General features: G+C 40.3%; 3 protein-coding genes and 1 non-coding gene across 9 annotated transcripts in view; 2 read left to right on the forward strand and 2 right to left on the reverse strand.

Moving 5' to 3' along the window:
* The window catches only part of intu (inturned planar cell polarity protein), a 24,290-nt gene extending 19,365 nt beyond the window's left edge, over positions 1-4,925 (forward strand). For both annotated transcript variants that reach the window (XM_074623475.1, XM_074623474.1), the window contains exons 13-17: positions 438-869; positions 1,059-1,153; positions 1,282-1,471; positions 4,125-4,267; positions 4,434-4,925. In XM_074623475.1, the coding sequence (XP_074479576.1) occupies positions 438-869; positions 1,059-1,153; positions 1,282-1,471; positions 4,125-4,267; positions 4,434-4,545 (972 nt within the window). In that variant the 3' untranslated portion in view covers positions 4,546-4,925. The remainder of the gene's footprint in view (positions 1-437; positions 870-1,058; positions 1,154-1,281; positions 1,472-4,124; positions 4,268-4,433) is intronic.
* trnad-guc (transfer RNA aspartic acid (anticodon GUC)) lies at positions 1,816-1,887 on the reverse strand. Its single transcript has one exon. It is a non-coding gene; the product is annotated as a tRNA-Asp (tRNA).
* On the reverse strand, positions 4,766-9,381 carry ino80b (INO80 complex subunit B). Its single transcript, XM_074623482.1, has 5 exons — positions 9,259-9,381; positions 7,785-7,968; positions 7,522-7,685; positions 6,959-7,131; positions 4,766-6,477 (listed from the first exon to the last, which is right to left on the reverse strand). The coding sequence occupies exons 1-5, from the start codon at positions 9,296-9,298 to the stop codon at positions 6,013-6,015; spliced, it is 1,026 nt and encodes a 341-aa protein (XP_074479583.1). The 5' UTR covers positions 9,299-9,381; the 3' UTR covers positions 4,766-6,012.
* Positions 9,382-9,414: 33 nt separating this feature from the next.
* On the forward strand, positions 9,415-18,780 carry aadat (aminoadipate aminotransferase). 5 transcript variants are annotated; one of them, XM_074623478.1, is made up of 15 exons: positions 9,859-10,006; positions 10,258-10,287; positions 10,404-10,475; positions 11,843-12,011; positions 12,441-12,549; positions 12,779-12,853; positions 12,934-13,143; positions 13,357-13,422; positions 13,574-13,656; positions 14,773-14,869; positions 15,612-15,673; positions 15,824-15,888; positions 16,599-16,705; positions 18,237-18,338; positions 18,421-18,780. In XM_074623478.1, the coding sequence occupies exons 3-15, from the start codon at positions 10,409-10,411 to the stop codon at positions 18,460-18,462; spliced, it is 1,254 nt and encodes a 417-aa protein (XP_074479579.1). In that variant the 5' UTR covers positions 9,859-10,006; positions 10,258-10,287; positions 10,404-10,408; the 3' UTR covers positions 18,463-18,780. The 5 variants fall into 5 exon arrangements, with proteins under 5 accessions (XP_074479581.1, XP_074479579.1, XP_074479578.1 ...); XM_074623477.1 differs by having other exon boundaries at positions 9,886-10,006; positions 10,177-10,287; XM_074623480.1 differs by lacking the exons at positions 9,859-10,006; positions 10,258-10,287 and adding an exon at positions 9,415-9,439.
* Positions 18,781-18,806: the final 26 nt, after the last annotated feature.

An 18,806-nucleotide genomic window follows, 5' to 3' on the forward strand; every position in this document is an offset into this window, starting at 1 on the left:
AATTAATAAATAAATTATTTTAATTATATAATTTAAATTATTTTTTAAAGTCACAACAAAAAAATATTGCAATAGCATGACTAAGTTATTATATTATATTTTGATAGTAATAATAATAAAATAACTGTGTTAATAACGAGGAAGGAATTGAAAATAAATAAATAAATGATTAGTTAGATATAAATTACTTTTAAAAACTCACCTTTTCAAAATGGGTTTTTACAAATGTTTTTATGCCTCCGGCGACAGCCCCATCGGGGAATCGAACCCCAGTTTTCCGCGTGGTGGAGATACTGTCTACTATACTAACGAGGAAGAACAATATCCTAGATGGACTTAGACTATGACTTTTACATCCAATATCTCCAGAAAGAAGAATATAACAATCTTTTGAGCACTACAATATAAAGTGACACTCTCTTATGTTCTGACTCCAGGTGAAGGCCACCTTGCTGCAGCTGGAGGTGTTGGAGGCAGGTATAGAGGACCGTCTGAATGCTCCACCTGCTCCCTGCCTGTCCTGTGCTGACTGGTTCCTCCCGGCCGCCACGGCCCGCGACCGCCTGGACAGCCTGGCCTCTTCCTCTCCCGTGTTCAGTAAGCTAGCCGGGGCAGTTAAAGGCTCCTCCTCAGGGTCCAGAGGCCGCAGCCTGTTTGGGGAGAAGGCCCGGAGGTCCAGCCCCCAGAGGAGCATGTCTGACAGCGGGAGTGAAGGACAGATGGATGCTGGGTCAGGGTCTGGGTCATCAATGGCTCCAGGTCTCAGTCCACATTCCACCCCGGACTCAGGGAGGAAGCTGGGGGGGCGTCGGGACTCGCTGGGGTCTGGAGGGTCTGATGGGAGTGGAGGCAGCGGAGGCCTCTTCAAGGTTCACTTTTAGTCTTTTATTAAGTCTTATGTTTGTTCCCGTTTGGTTGTTTCTTTGTTAAACTCTTAGTTAGCAGGTTATCTATCAAAATTAATAAATACATGCATAATTCAACACAAGTTATTATATATTATAGATATATTATCTATATTAAATATGTCTTATGCTTGTTGCATGCTTTGACATCAGATTCCCAGGATGAAGCACCCAAACCCATTCTACCTGGGCACCCTAAAGAAGACCCTGACTGAAAGGGAGACCGAGGAGATGTACAACACCATGAAGTGGGTGATGGGAAATAATCCTTTTTCATCATTCTAACTACATGTATAATTATTATAACTGCATGTAATAATTAATGTTGGCTAGAACTTACTAGCAGCTAAAAACCTTCATTTCCTCATTGTGACAGACTGACCTCAGGTGCAGAGAACACCTTGTTCCACTACGTCCTGATGGAAACTGTTCAGGGGATCTTCATCGCTCCGACTCACAGAGAGGTGGCTCAGCTCAGCGGCTCCATCCACCCACAGCTCATCCGCAACTTCCACCACTGCTGCCTCTCCATACGGGCCGCATTTCAGCAGAGCCTGCCAGCCAGCGTGAGTCATACATTAATAAAGTCTCAACCTCGGACCTTATCTCACCTAACGATACAGCTCACACTAATCATGGCAAACGGCCTGAGAAAGTAAGACGATAAAGATGCACCATTACAAATATCAATAAGATATTCAAAATATACGCAATGCTACACTGAAAACACAAGACTTTTCAGTGTAGTTGAAGTCAGGGCAAAAGCACAATATGGCATGACTAAATTGTGTCGGTTTGCCGTCATAGCAAAGGCTTTAAGATGCGATAAGATAAGATAGAACCTTATTTATCCTGAGGGAAAGCGTTGTGTAGCAGTTGCAGAGCAAACTAGGAAAGAGAAAAAAAATTACTCCCCGTCGGGGAATCGAACCCCGGTCTTCCGCGTGACAGGCGGAGATACTGTCCACTATACTAACGAGGAAGGACAAAGTCCCAGAATGCACCTGGGCATTTTATATCCAATCCCTCCAGAGAGACAAAACAATATCTGAAGTTTAGTTTGCATTAAGGTTGCAACTAACAATTATTTATTTATGTTAATCTTCCTGAGATCCTCCAATGTTTCCCTTCCCGTAGTTCCAAGCTCAAACCCATAGGTGGCAGACAGAGCTTTTTCTGTCAGGGTCCCTGGACCTCAGGGCAGCAAACTCTTTCTTTTAAATCACTTAAAAACTCACCTTTTCAAAATAGCTATTTATTTATAGCTTTAATGCCAGTATAGTATGTCAAAGAAAATGCAAAAAAAATCATAGTATGACAAAAAAATGCAAAAACACAGTATAGTATGTCGAAAAAAATACAAAAGTCATAGTATGTCGAAAAGTAAGTCATATTTTAGTATGTCGAACAAAAGTAGAAAAAGTCATAGTATAGTATGTCGACCAACAGTATGTCAACATTGTATGAAAAAAAAGTCATAGTATAGCATGTTGAATATTTCAATGTTTTAATGAACGATTCTTTCATGTATTCTCCGTCTGGTATCGGCTTTCCACGCCTTACTATCTCCTGAGCTGCTACACAACTAGCAGCAGCAGTTGAGTTTTGGAGACTTGATCCACTTCTTGAAAGTATGTTGACTCTGCTCAGCTTTCCGCAGCAGTTCCGAAATCACTCTTTTTCGCTCATCTCCAGCTTGGTACTTTTCAGCAAATGCTGTGTGCTTGTTCTCAAAGATTTCATGAAAAAAGTCATAGTAAAAGTATGTCGAAAATGTTCATGAAAAAAAATCATACTATAAATGACTTTTTTGTCATACTACAAAAGTAATAGAATAGTATGCCGAGACATTTCATGAAAAAGTAGTAGTTAATAATATATAATAATGGCATGTTGACTTTTTTTTTTTTAAAGTTATAGTATGTCGAAAACAATACAAAAAACTCATAGTATAGCATGTCGAAAAAATATAAAAAAAGCCATAGTATAGTATGTTGACATTTTTTTTTTTAAAGTCAGTGTAGCATGTCGAAAGATTTCATGAAAAAAAGTCATAGTAAAGTATTTCAAAAAAATAAAAAGGTATAGTATGTTGAAAAAATAAAAAAGTCATAGAACAGTACGTCAAAACAATTTAAAATAGTCATAGCATAGTATGTTTATAGTATTATAGTATAGTATATATTTTTTAAAGGTTATAGTATGTCGAAAACAATACAAAAGTCATAGTATAGTATGTCGAAAATATTTAAAAAAAAGACATTGTATAGAAAATGTTTTAAAAAAGGTATAGTATAGGATATCGGAAAAAAAAAGGTCATAGTAAAGTATTTAAAAAAAAATAAAGAAGGCATAGTATAATATGTCGAAAAAATAAAAGTCATAGTAGTATGTCAAAACAATAAAAAGAGGAATAGTGTAGTATGTCAAAACAATAAAAAGAGGAATAGTGTAGTATGTCAAAACAATAAAAAGAGGAATAGTGTAGTATGTTGAAATATTTTGTGAAAAGTCATAGCATAGCATGTCAAAAAAATGTATGAAAACAAAAGTAATAGAATAGTATGCCGAGACTTTTCATGAAAAAGTAATATATAATAATAGTATGTTGAATTTTTTTTTTAAAAAGTTATAGTATGTCGAAAACAATACAAAAAAGTCATGGTATAGTATGTTGAAAAAATAAGAGTCATAGTATAGCACGTCAATAAAATTAAAAAAGTCACATAGTATGTCGAAAGATTAAAAGATGCAAAAAAGTCCTGGTATAGTAGGTCGAAAAAATAAGACAGTATGTATACAAAATTAAAAAAAAGTCATAGTATAGTATGTTGAATTTTTTTTTTTTTAAAGTTATAGTATGTCGAAAACAATACAAAAAAGTCATAGTATAGTATGTTGAAAAAAAGTCATAGTATAATGTCAAAACCATAAAGTCAAAAAATGCAAAAAGTCATAGTATAGTGTGTTGAAAAAAAGTGCTAAAAAAAAGTCAGAGTCAAAATGGGCCGTCATTGGCCACAATTTGAGAAGCTATGGACTAGACCAATTCCAAAATTAGAGTAAATATAATTTTACTAGAAGCTGTAATCTCCTGATTGGTCTCTCTGGAAGCCTCGGCTCTTCTGTCACCATCCATGGAAACTATTTATAAACCTTCTGTACATTAATACCGTGAATGAATTAAGTGATTGTGTTGTGTGATTTTGTCTCCTGCAGGGCCGTCGGGCTGCAGACAGGCCAGGGGTCGGTGGTTGGGGTCTGGGTCCAGTGAAGGAACACGGGGTCCTGTTTCAGTGTAAACCTGAGAACTGGACTGACCAGAGGAAACCTGCTCCCACCATGACTTACTGGGTTATAGGGTACGTCAGCTTTAAAGATTTTTATCCACAGGCCTTACAGTTTTTTAATTATTGGGGAGGCGGCTGATAATTTGACAGGGACGGAGGAAATACACCTCTGGTGAGATTTAGTTCTGCAACAGTGGAAGTACTTTTCTCAGGTCCTAATCTTTTTTTTGTCTTTCAGACGGATGTTGCTGGAGCCCGTCCCTCAGGAATTCTACGTGTGTTTCCACGACTCGGTGGCAGAGGTTCCTGTAGAGATGGCCTTCAGACTCTCATTCGGTCTGGCCTTGTGATTATCAAATCCACGACAATGATGGAGACAAACTACATTTCTTATAGCAGCTGTTGCATTCTCAGGAAAACAGTTCAAACTCTGGTGCTCGATAAAAGCACCTAAGCGCAAATGTGGGGATTTTCTGATGGTTGTCCCACTTTCTAGCGGGCGCTACTTGGAGTCTGAATTAAGTTTACTAAGCTAAACCAAAAAAAAAACGACGCTGCTTCACCCGCAAGTTGACAGAGCAAATAAGGTTGTATTGATATTGTCACAATTTGTATGCAGAGTTGGAAAGACATGTCATTTGTTACTTAATTTAAGATGTACAGTTTTGTATGGAAATTGAGTCATTTGTTACAAAATTGAGATTAAAGAAGCAATACAGTTTCTCTTTTATTCTTTGACGACCTTTGTCCGCCTCTAAACATACTTTTTACATTATTGACAAAATGAAAAATAGTCCAAGCTAGTGGAAATAATACTACTTTCTCCAAACTTATACAAAAATATTCAATTTATGTAGTCTTAAACAAATGGAGGCTCCGTAAATGGAAATCATAAGGGGCCGTACACAAGTGGCGTGGAAAACCAGCTATGCCACTGTTTTTTTCTTTCCAGTGTGCTTGGGAGGTTGCGCTCCGGTCGCACCTGCTGTTACAAACTAACCAAAACTTGCGTGCTGCCATGACGAAGTTGCGGTAATTTAGCAGGAAGCCTCACTGATGAAACTAAAACACAATCAAAACAAAGAAATGCATTTCCGGCACCGTAAACCCCTCACAGTAGCTTTACACTCATGCCTGACGCGCGTCATTGATGGATTTGAGTGCGCAAAAAGACATGGCATGTGTACGGCCCCTAATATTGTATAATAATTGGTTCAGATATATTTTATAATATACATAATTGAATTGTGTTACCAGCATCACTGCTGGGCAAAACCATTATTATTTATATGACACAGCTACAAACAAAAGGCGAAACGATAAATAGTAAATCCACATTCTTAGTCCTAAAAAATATTTATCTTTAAAGGTGCTAAATGCGAGATTGCTAGCATTTGTATCGACACGGCTCTCAACATGGCGATGGCTGAGCCGGAGGGTGGGTGCTACGCTTCCAAGACGGCTCAGTCGGTTTTCAGCTGTAACCGCCGTCTGAGAGCAGTGCAGAGTGGCTCACATGCACGAACATGCACTAAAAGCACGTGCGTCCGGCCCGGCTGTGTCAACAAAGCACAGCGAAGTTCGGATTACCACACACACAGAGGGAGAGTGACTTCATTCTCTGCTCAGGTAGACATGCAATGCTCTGAATATCGTATATAGCACCTTTAAAGTGTGAAGTTCAACTATACTTCCCACATCTGTGCAGCGCAAAATTCAACCCACATCACCATGTGGGCTGTACGCACCTTCACATCCTGATGTACTTACAGAACTACATCTGCGTCCATTTGGAATATATTCGGCCCTTTTAAAGTTCAAGCTGCGCTCTGAACGAGCAGCAGGTTCATCTTGTAACACTCAAGGCTGCAGAGAGGAATGCCGGTCTTTGAGCAGGAGTACTTCTTGAGGTTGGTGCAGCCGCTGACCGCGCAGTTCACCGGGGCTGCTGGTGGAGGAAAGGGAGGAGTTGGGGCCGGAGGGGCGACGCCTGTAGGGAAGGAGATGGCCATGCCCTGGACGCAGTCGCTGTACCGGATCATGGGAGACTGATTCTGCCTAGACTTCCTCTCTCTCATGCTTTTGATCTTGGCTTTGCTGGTTTTTGTCAGTCTCTCTATTGTCTGGTTCTTGCTATCTTCTGCCTTCTTGGCGGCCTGCAGGCGTCTCTTTCGAGCTCGTTCCTCCCGCTTCTGCATCATCTCTACGGTCATCTCTTTCTCCTTGTAACCCATGGGGAGCTCCAGGAGAGGCTGGCTCTGCTGCTTGTGTAGCAGGGCTTTCTGAAAACACACAAAACAAAACACTCAGGGATATATGTTTATAGCTACTTCAGTGTTTCCCCTATATGCAAGCAGCAGTGTCGCTGCGCAAATATGGCCACCGCTGACGTTTTGTTTTTTTAGAGGAGAGAGCTCCGACTTATCTCTTTATAAACTCATGGTATATTATTTTTCGCAGACGCTTCATTTCCAGGTCAATTCACACACCCGAGTAAAGCATATAAACTAAACTATAACTCGCGCTCACCTGATAACGTCAGCACAACGATTATAACAAAAAGCAGCGGGTAGATGTCAACAATGAAGCAAACAATGCTGATCATGAATTCAGGATTATCATTCCCCGAAGGGAATCAACAGCAAATATTCCCAGCCCTATACAACACCATCCTATACTAGGGGAAACACTGTACTTTAAGCATTTTGTTGTCAATAGGGGACTGAAGTGCACATCTTTCCTGCTTCCTCCGCTCTTCCTCACCTGTCTGGCCGTGAGCAGAGACTCGTCAACCTCCTTCTTCAGCTCTCCGTTGTCGTCGAGCTCTCCCTTCTCCAGAGCGTCCAGCCACCTCTCCTCCTCGTCCACGGGCACGCCCAGCATGGAGTCAGAGTCTATGTCTGGCATAGGGGACGTGGCCAGGTTACTGTCTTCATCTGATACAGAACAAACAAGATAAACGTGGTGAATTTATTGTCTCACCAAGGCCAGAAAAATTGTCTCAACCATATAAGTGTTTTTTCTTGCATTCACTGTGCTCCTGACAAAAGTTATTGATTTGAATAAAGAAATTGTAAATGATATGGTCTCTGGGAGAACATTGGTAATAAGAAGGTAAAGGCATTGATTGTTCATTTCAGCTCGAACTACATTCAGAAACATGTTCATTCAGGTTCATTTAACTGTAATGAAGTGGCAACATGTACAGTAAGCTCTATCACAATATTATGATACATAAACCACAGATGATCTACTCTAATAACAGGATATAACTTTTCATCAAGCTCTAGTTTATAATATCTTAGTATTAAGTACTTGTAACTTACCCAGCCAGGCCCGATATTGCTCCAAAGGCACAGAGGGCTCATCGTCGTCGTCGTCCTCATCATCTTCGTCGTCATCATCGTCATCATCATCATCGACATTATTAATAATCATCAAAGGAGAGGGAGGACAAGCCACACCGGGATGCACGGTGAAGGTGGGAACACTGTAACAGACAGGAAACAGAAACTCTCTTAGTGATTGGGTTTAGATGAAACTGAGATCTTCACTAACAGACCGACCACCTTTCGACGTCCCGCCTCACCTCTTGGTCCCCAGCGTCTGTCCTCCCAGTTTGATCTTGAGCCGGAGCTGCGGAGGAGGAGGCCGAGGGACCACGATGGGTTCGGGCTCCGGGCACTCGGCGAAGCTGTGGTGCTTCCTCTTGTGCTTCTTGTGTTTTTTGTGTTTCCGCTTGTGAACGCTGTGCAGGCTGGAGCCGCCTTCACCTGCAGAGGACGAGAGGACGGCAACAAATAAATATGAGAAACATGTAAAAACTATTAAATGATGGTTGATTTTAGACTGAAATGGCGATTGCCTACAGATGCACCTACTATATGTCAAGCAAGAAGATTTATATAAAGCAATAAAATCAGTCCAATAACATGTTTACTTCAGATCTGGCATGTATGATTTAGAAGCATCTAGTGGTGTGGTTGCAGATTGCAACCAACTGAGTGCCCCTGCGCTCACTTCTCCCTTTCCAAGACTGCGGTAACCTGCGCCGCCGAGTGCAAAACCGTGGTAACGCCATTTGCCTTGCTCAGAGGCCATCATTACCATAATAACACTACTTTAGGAGCAACGGAAGTCAGACAGCGGCTGGCGTTACCACGGTTTTGCACTCTGCGGCTCACATTACCGCAGTTTCGGAGAACTACGGTGGCCTTCAGGTAAAGACGTGAAAGGCTCTCTCTAGAGCCAGTGTTTGATTTGTGGCGGAGCAACATGGTGGACTCCGTGAAGAGGAGCCGCTCCCTATGTAGATATGATAATGAAAACATAGTTATGAATATTGTTTTCCATTTCTGCTAATAGATCCCCCGAAATATTACACACTGCTCCTTTCAAAGGGTTAAGGTAAAGGTTATCATATCAGAATATGTCCCACACATACATAGAGGATTACAAAAATGATCACTAGACTTTGCCATCTCAGGTGGTACCAATAAGTGATTTTAAGTTTTTTGTAATACCGTAGATAATGAAGAAAATGTACTGTACACTGTATGATAACCATCTATTTTAATACAGTATACCGTGATACTGGTATACCGTACTAACCCTAGTACTCAGTTGCCGGTTTATTAGGAGCACCTAGTTTAAACTAATGTAGTCAAACAGACCAGTCATAAATCCTACCTTCATGAAGGTTATAATGTTCAGTTTTTGTTTATTTTCACTGACACACTGACAGCTGTTGTTGTCTGTTGGGCTGCAGTTTGCCATGTTATGATTTCAGCATGTTTTTATGCTTATTGCAGGACCTGTGAGGGTTTCTGGACAATATTTGTCATTGTTTTATGTTGTTAATTGATTTCCAATAATACATACATTTGCATAAAGCAGCATATTTGCCCACTAAAAATATTAGAAACACCTCTTTGGATAAATGCAATACAATTAAACAGCACGTTGAATCAACACCTCTAAAACAGTTTCAACATAACTCATGAGGGGGATTATTATGATCATCAAAAATGATTAATTAAAAACTAATAATCTCAAATACTCACCGAGAAACCTGGGGTGAATCATGTCTTTCCTTTTCCCCATTGAAGCGACCACAGGGATGTTAACAGCAGAGGACAGCACAGTGTGCAGCTCTACATGGCAGCAGACATCTCACAGGTATTGTTACCTGGGCTGGTCTCTGCAGAGGAAAACAAACACCTGATATTCAATGCAAAACTTGAGGTAATGTTGACTGTAACTGATTTAAAGTTAAGATAACACCGTTTGTCACGCGTTGCTAGCAGGGATGTGGTTGCTAGGTTAAAGCTAACAACACGGAAATTCACCCTCGACGTCATTTCCGGTTAACTTTATCCCCTTGGAAACGGTTGACTAAAAAAAATTACAGGCGTTTTTTTTTTTTATTCTTAATAAATTAAACTAGTTATGTGACACTGACGCAAACAAAAAAATTGAAGTGAAGTAGCTAGCTATAACGGTTGGTTTTGTTGTACATATTGGGTAATGTAGTTTTCAGTAGACTAAACTAACACCGGAAGTTTCCTCTCGTCGTCATTTCCGGTTAATTGTATCCCCTTGGTAACGGTTGACTGCCCCCTAGAGGCGAAAACTACAAAACAATAACCGTCGACGGACTCACACAACCTCAGCTTCCACAGCGGTAAAAAAAAATGACAGGGTAATGTAGTTCACGTAACGAACAACGCAGATGACCACTGTAGAGCTCGTTTGTAATTTAGAAATACATTAACCAGAAGCCCCCGCGGCGGTCAAGCGGAGATACGCAAGGTCAGTTACTCAGCGACGTGGTCGAGTTAAACGTTGAATGACATGGATTATATATACTTTATGTTTTCCACCTGCTCATTGTAGTGTCCCAAAGAGTGCATGACGCTACTCGTGTCTCTTGTTGGCTCACTTTAACACTGTTTATTTTATATTTATATCTAACGTTACAGTGCTGCTGATGGTCGTTTGGTAACAGAGGCATTCAATAAAGTGGGAATTATTTGACATCAAGTTGTTTTTTGTCACAAAAGGAAGTTACAGCGTTACAACACAGAGATCAGGTGCGTTGCTCACTTGTTTTCATGCATTCAGCAGCAGGTGGAAGCTGAATAAATCAAGTATTCTTCAGTATGTGATGGTGATGGTAAATATTTCTGATTTTCATAATTGTTTGCAGGAATCATGAACTACACACGGTTTCTGACAGCTGTCAGTGCAGCTAGAAAGCCCTCCCCTATCAGGATGCTGGGTGAGTATTTATATATATCATATACACCTGTTTTTATTTATATTCAAAAAAATAAAAAATACACAGAAAAGTGATAACTTTTTAGTTTTGCGTGGACCTGCTAAAGTGGCCCCAGGCAAAAACAAATTGCAGCTGGGCCCCATTCCTCCCTGTCTTAGTGCAACTTTTCCACATCCCAGTACTAAATATCTCCTATAGTTTCAGCCTCTCAGTTGAGATGAATGTCTGTTTTTCCTTCCCCTATATGATAGTAACACCTCTCTAGGGAGGTGGGGGACAAAGCAGGACGGTCTGCAGGACAGATAATAATGCACTATACTAATTTTTAACAGTCTCTTCTGCACTATATTCACTTTTTTAATAGTCGTGTATCACAGCTGTTACCTTGCACTATATTCAGTTTTAACAGTTTTCTTCATCTCCTTGTATTTTTTATATCTGGTATATTTTTTTGTACTTTGTACTACTAACATGTTTACTGCCTTTTCACTAACATGTTTTGCACTATGGAACTGTGATGCTGGAAACTTGAATTTCCCTCGGGATCAATAAAGTTACTATCTATCTATCTATCTAAACTGAATATCTTTGAGTTTTGCACTGTTGATGGATAAAATGTGCAATTTGAAGAGCCATTTTAGGCAACAAAAAAAAAAAGAAAATCTGGCTGGAGCCGCAAAAGATTTGAGCATTATGATGAAGGTAATGCAGTTTATAGTCTAAGTATATAGTATACAAGTCTAATGCAGTGAAGGCCCAAGTGCAAATGTACTACGGAGTATTAGGGACACATTGAGGGGGAAAAAATCGGAGATTTCCAGAATAAAGTCATAATATTACAAGAATAAAGTCATAACTTTTGCGATTTTGGATATCATAATATGGCGTAAGTGTTATCTTTTCCTGGTTTTAAAGGCCGTATTACAGTAAAGTGATGTAACTTTCTTAACTTACCACACTGTTATAGCTGTTCTATTATTTGCCTTTACCCACTGAGTCATCAAATGCACATTACTGATGATTATCAAACATATCATTGTGTAAATATTTTGTGAAAGCACCAATAGTCAACCCGACAAAATCGTCGCAATATTGATATCGAGGTATTTGGTAAAAAATATATTGTGATATTTGATTTTCTCCATATTGCCCAGCCCTACTTGTTGTAACCACAATATCAGCTGAAATAATGAATGTCTTAAAACCAGATTTTGAGATAAAAACTGGGCCAAATTTTATAGAAAAAGGTTAAAAGGTTTTTTAGACACTTATATGTAGCCAACTTGGTATATTTAATCACTTTCCCCATCATCGTCACTTCTATTGACCTTTCTATCCATCTCATCTATTTCTTCACCCGTATGAAGCCGAGCTGCAGCAGCGGTCACCTCCGTCCCTGATCTCTTTGGCTGGCGGAGCGCCCAACCCCAACACCTTCCCCTTCCAGTCGGCGTCCATCAAGGTGAAGAACGGACAGACGATCACCTTCGATGAGACGACGATGAAGAAGGCTCTGCAGTACTCTAGCTCTAATGGGTGAGAGATCAAGACAGGAATCCAGTCTCTTCTTCATGAGATTTTCCAGAACACAAACCGAGACATTACTTTAAATTTAGGGCTGTCAAAGTTGACGTGATAATAATGCGTTAACACAAATGAGTTTTAAGGCCATTCATTTATTCAACGCATTAACACAATCAATCTTTCGGAGCTTGTAGCTCAATTTTAATGCTGGAGTGAAGATACTGATATCATATGAAACTATGGAATCCATTGGTACCAAACATGTGATACTGGCTTGTTGTGTAGGAGAAGGTGAAGGCCTTCATTTGTCTGTCTAAATTACTTGTTGTTGTATTCCAAACAAGACATTTTTCTCAGAAAACCTACCCATCAACATAAATATATAAAAAAAATACCACAGATTATTACAGTGCAGTAAGTCTAATTTCCATTCTTACGTAGAATACCGGAGCTGCTGACGTGGATGAAGAAACTACAGAAGGACCTGCACAACCCGCCGACCCACACGGACATGTGTGTGACCACGGGGAGCCAGGAGGGGATCTGTAAGGTACTGACACCACCAGCTGCAACGCTATATGTGTAGCCAGCTGTTAGAGGGTCAGCAAGGGATCACATAAAGGCATTTGAGTTATTAATGTTCTGTTTTGGGACCAGGAGAACCCAAAAAAAACACACTTAACAATGTTTTATCGGCTAAATACTTCATAACTTTTACTAATTTTATGAGAATTGCTTATAAACATTGTTTTGAAGTGTTCAGAAATGTTGTGTTTTAGGTGTTTGAGATGCTGGTCAACCCCGGAGACAACGTTCTGCTGGATTCACCCACGTATCCAGGCACACTGGCAGCGGTGAGAGCATTTTCTTGACACACATACTGTACAGCAACTCAAGCTTATGTGACCTTCTAACCTTCGTTATTCCTCTGTAGCTCCAGCCGCTCGGTTGCAACATAATCAACGTCCCCAGCGATCAGTACGGCATGATACCTGCAGCCCTGAAGGAGGTTTTGTCCCGGTGGGACCCCTCGGATGTCCACAAGCCCGGCAGCACCGCCCCCAAGGTCCTCTACACCATCCCCAACGGAGGAAACCCCACCGGTGCCTCCATGACGGCTCAGAGGAAGCAGGAAGTGTACGAGGTTTGTCGTCCCCTGCAAAGCCACACAACAAACAAAACTTAAATATGACTGCGTGCACACACTGACCGTAGATGATTTATGAATCACTCATCTTCTCAGTCTGATTTATGCAAAGCAGTCAGTGAAGCTGCTAATTAGAGCTTGTTATGAAACTGATTTCCCTGCAGATTCACTCCGTTGTTTTCTATTAACGTCCTGCTGTGTTTTTAATAGTTGGCCAGGCAGTACGACATGCTCATCATCGAGGACGACCCGTACTACTTCCTGCAGTTTGACAAGGTACAAAACAGTTCTCTCACCTCGTCTGTTTGTGAAACAAAGTTGCTTTTCTGTCATTTAAAAAGCTGAAATAGTTCATTTGTTGTTACTTTATGGTCTGATCTTTGACTTTGGATAAACTGATTCATGTTATGTCTCATTTAATTGGCAGCCGTGGGCTCCCACGTTTCTCTCCATGGACGTTGACGGGAGGATCATCAGGACAGACTCCTTCTCCAAGATCCTGTCTTCAGGGTGAGCGTCTGAATCTGTGTGTGTGTTTAAACCGAGTGCATGTGAAGCTCTGCTGTTTCCATTTAAGAGATTTATGTTCCCTCAACAAGTCAAGACCTGATGTAAACAGGGTGTATTTTCTTCCAATTCTTTTCTTCAATTTGCTTGTGTAATTCCCCACTGCTCACATCTGATAGTTTGAAAACATCCTTTGGGGCTTAAATACACTGTGTGCCAAAAGTATGTGGACCCTATCCATTGACTTTGGTATACTTGTGGTCAGGGACTGTTTTTCATGGTTTTGCACATTAGTTCCAATTAAGGGGAATCTTAATACTGCATCTTATATATATGATATTTTAGACAATAGTGTGATTCAAACTTTGTGTATGTATGTTTCTTAACATATTATAGACACGTCCTTTCACTTCACATTTTCCCAGATCCAAGTAATAAAAATCAGATGTTTGACGTAATCATAACAGCTTTGAGGCTGAGATATTTATACCCGCACAGATTAGGACACTGTGTGCTGACTGTCAATGGTGACCTGCCACATTTTTTTAAAGGACCAGCCTGTAACAATTAGGTGGATCTATTGGCAGAAATGGAATATAATATTAATAAGTATGTTTTCTTTAGTGTATAATCACCTGAAAATAAGAATCTCTCTCTCTTGCTTCACCACTCACTTCCCACGTACACACACACTCTACAACAAATGGCTCTAGAGAGGGCCGTTCACGTTTTCGCGTTGGCTGCCGTAGCTCTCCTACATGCTTGCCACACGGGAGAAGTTGTAATCTGCAACCTCACCGCCAGATCCTACAACAATTCTTAGTTTCAGGTGACTATACACTAATGAAAACATAGTTATGAATAATATATATTTCTGCTAATAGACTCCCCCGAAATGTTACACTCTGTTCCTCTAATGTCAGTCAGGATAGCAGAATCAGAATTAGAATCTGCATTTGTTCATTGAATCCTTACTTTCCTCTGTTTATTTCATTTTAAAATGAATAATGCTTTTCTAAGAAAGACAAGGCAAAAGTGATTATATATTCAAGGACACATCATGCAGAACTGCATCAGCATGTTTATGTCTTTGACTATTTGCCTGTTTGTGTGTTTCAGGCTGAGGATAGGTTTTGTAACCGGTCCCAAACCGCTGGTCGACAGAGTGGTGCTGCACATCCAGGCCTCCACGATGCACACAAGTACCTTCACACAGGTGAGAGAAACTTTAATGTTATACCGCCACGCCCTGTTCTATCAACATTTCGTATCACTGGTTTAGCTGTAAGCCAAGACTCCTGCTTTTGGCTGTGTGGAGTAACTTTGTCATCTGCTCTCGATCACAGAAATTACCTTTCAGTTACTTAGCATTGTTCGGCTACAATCTTTGATGCTTGCTGTGTGAAAAACCTCCATCAGCCTATCATCAAAAAACACAATATTAAAGTACTTCACCATGCAGCAGTGAGCACACATCAGGGTGGTTTCAGTTAAGCATTCTTTCCACACACGGAGTGACACCACAGACTTCCCACACCTCAGGCGCGCCACGTTTGCACAAACTCACCAGCGAGAAGGGTTGCGCTGTCACGCTGCAGCCGAAGCCAAACAAGACGTTGTGGTGCGTCTGGAGCAGCAGCAGCTGCAGAGGAGGTTTTAATAGACGGGAAGAAGAGCGAGATTAATTAGGATCTGATTCAGTCCTCGCTGCTGTTCTTCCATCTAATCTGGACTAAAACGTTGGCAGTAAAGATTTAAAACTGGGAACATGAACAGGACAAAACATCCATTTAAAGGCTCCATTGTGTCAGGCCTCAACTGCACTGTTGTACTGATATAAATACAGATCTGAAGGTGGATTATCTGCTGCAGGGTCGTTTTACACTGAAATTATTTGGTCTTTTTTTTTTTTTTAAATCTGTGCCAGTCATCACATTATATAACCTGCTTCCTTTCAGCTCATGGTGTCTCAGTTGTTGCACAGCTGGGGCCAAGAGGGTTTCCTCCAACACATAGACGGGTACATCACATCCCACAATGCACCTGCACAGCCATTTTTTGATCTCCCTGTCTGGTTTGACTGGTTAAGAAAACAATTAGATCTACAGTACCATTTAAGTGAGTCAGACATTCTTGCAGCGATGCATGACACTTTTCTTTTCTCTCGCAGGGTAATTGAGTTTTACAGGAAACAACGTGATGCCATGATCAGCTCTGCAGACAAGTGGCTCAAAGGTTTGTGAAAAACAGAGCGTTACCCATGCATTTTGTAGCCTTTTGAGTTTTATATACTGTAAATTTGCATTTAGGTGAGACACTTAAAGAGGGCCTATTATGCTTTTGTGCTTTTTCCCCCTTTCCTTTAGTGTGTTATATCATTTTTTGTGCATGAAAAAGGTCTGCAGTTACAAAGCCCAAAGTCCATTTTTATTTGTTTACAAGTAAACTCAACAGGGTACCCTTTAATATTCTTTACTGAAATAAAAAAAATAGACATGTCCTCTCTGTCCAATCAGCAATATAAAAAAAGTCCAGCTGTAGTCTTTACGGATGTAAAAAAAAAAAAGCAGATTATCTGTAAATGGCACGATAAAGTAAGAGAAAAAGGAGGAAGAGGAGGAGGGGGAGGAGGAAGAGGAGGAGGGGGAGGAGGAGCTGTCCACACCACTCCCTGTTGGGGGGAAAAAATCATTTGTAGTGAAAAGTGAAGTTGTCTGAGTCACCGCCTAGTGACCATTTGAGGAACTACATTTTAAGGCACTTCCACAACAACCACTACATTTGTGAAAGTGTAAAATACTTTACTAGACTGTGTGTAGTCCAATCAATAAGAATTTTCAGAGCCGTACTGACAAAAAAAGACCACAGAAAAGGAAATCCTGGTATGAGTCATAAAGCACACACCCACACTTTTCTTTTTTTTTTCCTAATGTGTGTGTATGTAGATGTGGCAGAGTGGCACTCCCCATCTGCAGGCATGTTCCTGTGGATCAAACTAAAAGGCATCGCCGATACACAACAGCTCATTATGGAGAAAGCCTTGGAGAAAGAGGTAACTTGTTCCTGTTGTATTTCAGTTCAAACCCTCACATAGTGGCTTATTATGCAACAAAACCAATTAACTCTGTCCAACAAAGGTCAACACATACCTACTGTACTCTAATATGCTAATAGCAGGTACCCAGAATGAATTTCGGTGCTTTATTGTTGTCTGCTTGTGAGCCAATGTTGTGCACCAGGGGGCAAGGCAGGTTTATTGTCTGAATAGAGTGTAGGATGGTGCATGCAAAGCAGCCTTTGTGAGCATTGTGAGTGGGTTTAGCAACTGAGTGTTTCTCCTCCCACACACACACACACTTTCTAAATCCCTGCTAGCGGATAGCTGATTAGCCATGGATAAACAAGAGTTTGTGCAATCAGGCTTTTCCAGCACAGTAGGCTTCCAGGATATTTAAAACATCTACACAGCAGATAGTAAAGACTCCCCAGTCTTCTCCACTAACAGAGGAGAAACGAACGACACTTCAGATTTGAAGAGAATCCCTGCGAGTGTTTTATCTTTCCCATGATTCAAAGCTGTAATAACTGCCCTCAGGCCGCTCTCAGTGGATTGTAACGGGCGGTCAGGGAATTTTAAGTAGCAATATTTCGGAAAGAAATTAAAGGAATAGTTCGACATTGCCGACGGTTAGATTGAGATTGATATTCGTATACTCGTATTTGTCGGTTAAATATGAAGCTACAGCGAGCAGCCATGGATGTATAAAGAGAACTGGATACAGCGTTGGAGGCGGGCTCCCGTTCATTTTTATGAAAGTTGCTCAGGGGTGCATGAAGCAAAAAAAGCTTGACTTCCGATTATAAAATTACCCGGATCTTTCGCCAATCTTTTGCATCTATAGATTGTTGCAGGAATAAGTCCTAAAACCCAGAAATTAGTTAGCATTTTAGCACTTCTGGTTCCCTCGTCTCGAAGTCAATTAGTTTTTTGAATGGGTATTTAGTTAGATACTTGAAATAAGGCCTCTGGTTAACACAAGCTTAAGAGATTTTATCGTTTTGTTCTACAATATAAAATACATCAATAAATACCCCACACATGTGGTTGCTTACAAATGTCTAAATGAGACTACTTAACGTCATCATGCCAACAGCCTTGTTGTGTATACTCATGCAACCGTTGTGTAGTTTGTTTATAGCCTAACATTAGCTTTTTACTTCTGGCGATTGCATTTAGACTTCAAAAATCATAAAAGTGGTGTTTCATTTGTGAAGATTATCTGGCTCAACAAGTTAGTTTATGCGCGGGACTATTTTCTGGCCAGTTTATCATGTTGTTTTTTTATTGTACACTGTCCTGAAAATTACATTTCATGGACCTGTCAGGCTTTACAATTAGTTCAAGACACAAACAACTGCTGATAAAAGAAACCAAAACAACAACGTTTTGTTCACACACAGAGAGGATTAATCGATGTTTCATTCTCTCACCTCGGGTGCATGAAAAGATCCGCTGTGTAAGAACTGGACAAAAGTAATGAAAACAATAAAGTAACATGAGTCATGTGTGTTTGTGCTAAAAGGTACTGATGGTTCCTGGGGGCGCCTTCATGATCAACAATAGTGACCCCTGTCCCTACGTCAGAGCTGCCTTTTCTCTATCCACACCGGAGCAGATTGATGAGGTACATACACACAAAAACATTCAAACACACACATACATACACACTTTATAATGACTCTAATCTCTCACTATTATTTCAACAGGCCTTCAGAAGACTCTCTTCTCTCATCAAAGACGCTTTGTGATCAGAGATCCATTTTTCCCTAAAAGATGCTGTATTTGTTTTGTACTTATTATTGAAGGCTTTTTTTTAAATGTTAAAATATATTACATTTGAATAATGTTGTTCATCCTCTGACTATATCTTTGCCATAGTCAATAGAACATGTACTGTAATTGGTGCTGATCACTGAAAGACAATTGGAGCAATGGCTGAGTTTTACAAACGAAAACAAATACAGTTGTTAACGTCATAATTTGTTGCTCCATTCGTTGCACCACACATTGAAGATGTCTTTCTGTTTTCCATGTGCCAAAAAATAATAATAAAATATTATTAAATTCTCATTTTGTCTTTTGAGTCTGTATG

This window comes from Sebastes fasciatus, chromosome 22 (assembly GCF_043250625.1).
Source record: "Sebastes fasciatus isolate fSebFas1 chromosome 22, fSebFas1.pri, whole genome shotgun sequence".
Classification (NCBI taxonomy): domain Eukaryota; kingdom Metazoa; phylum Chordata; class Actinopteri; order Perciformes; family Sebastidae; genus Sebastes; species Sebastes fasciatus.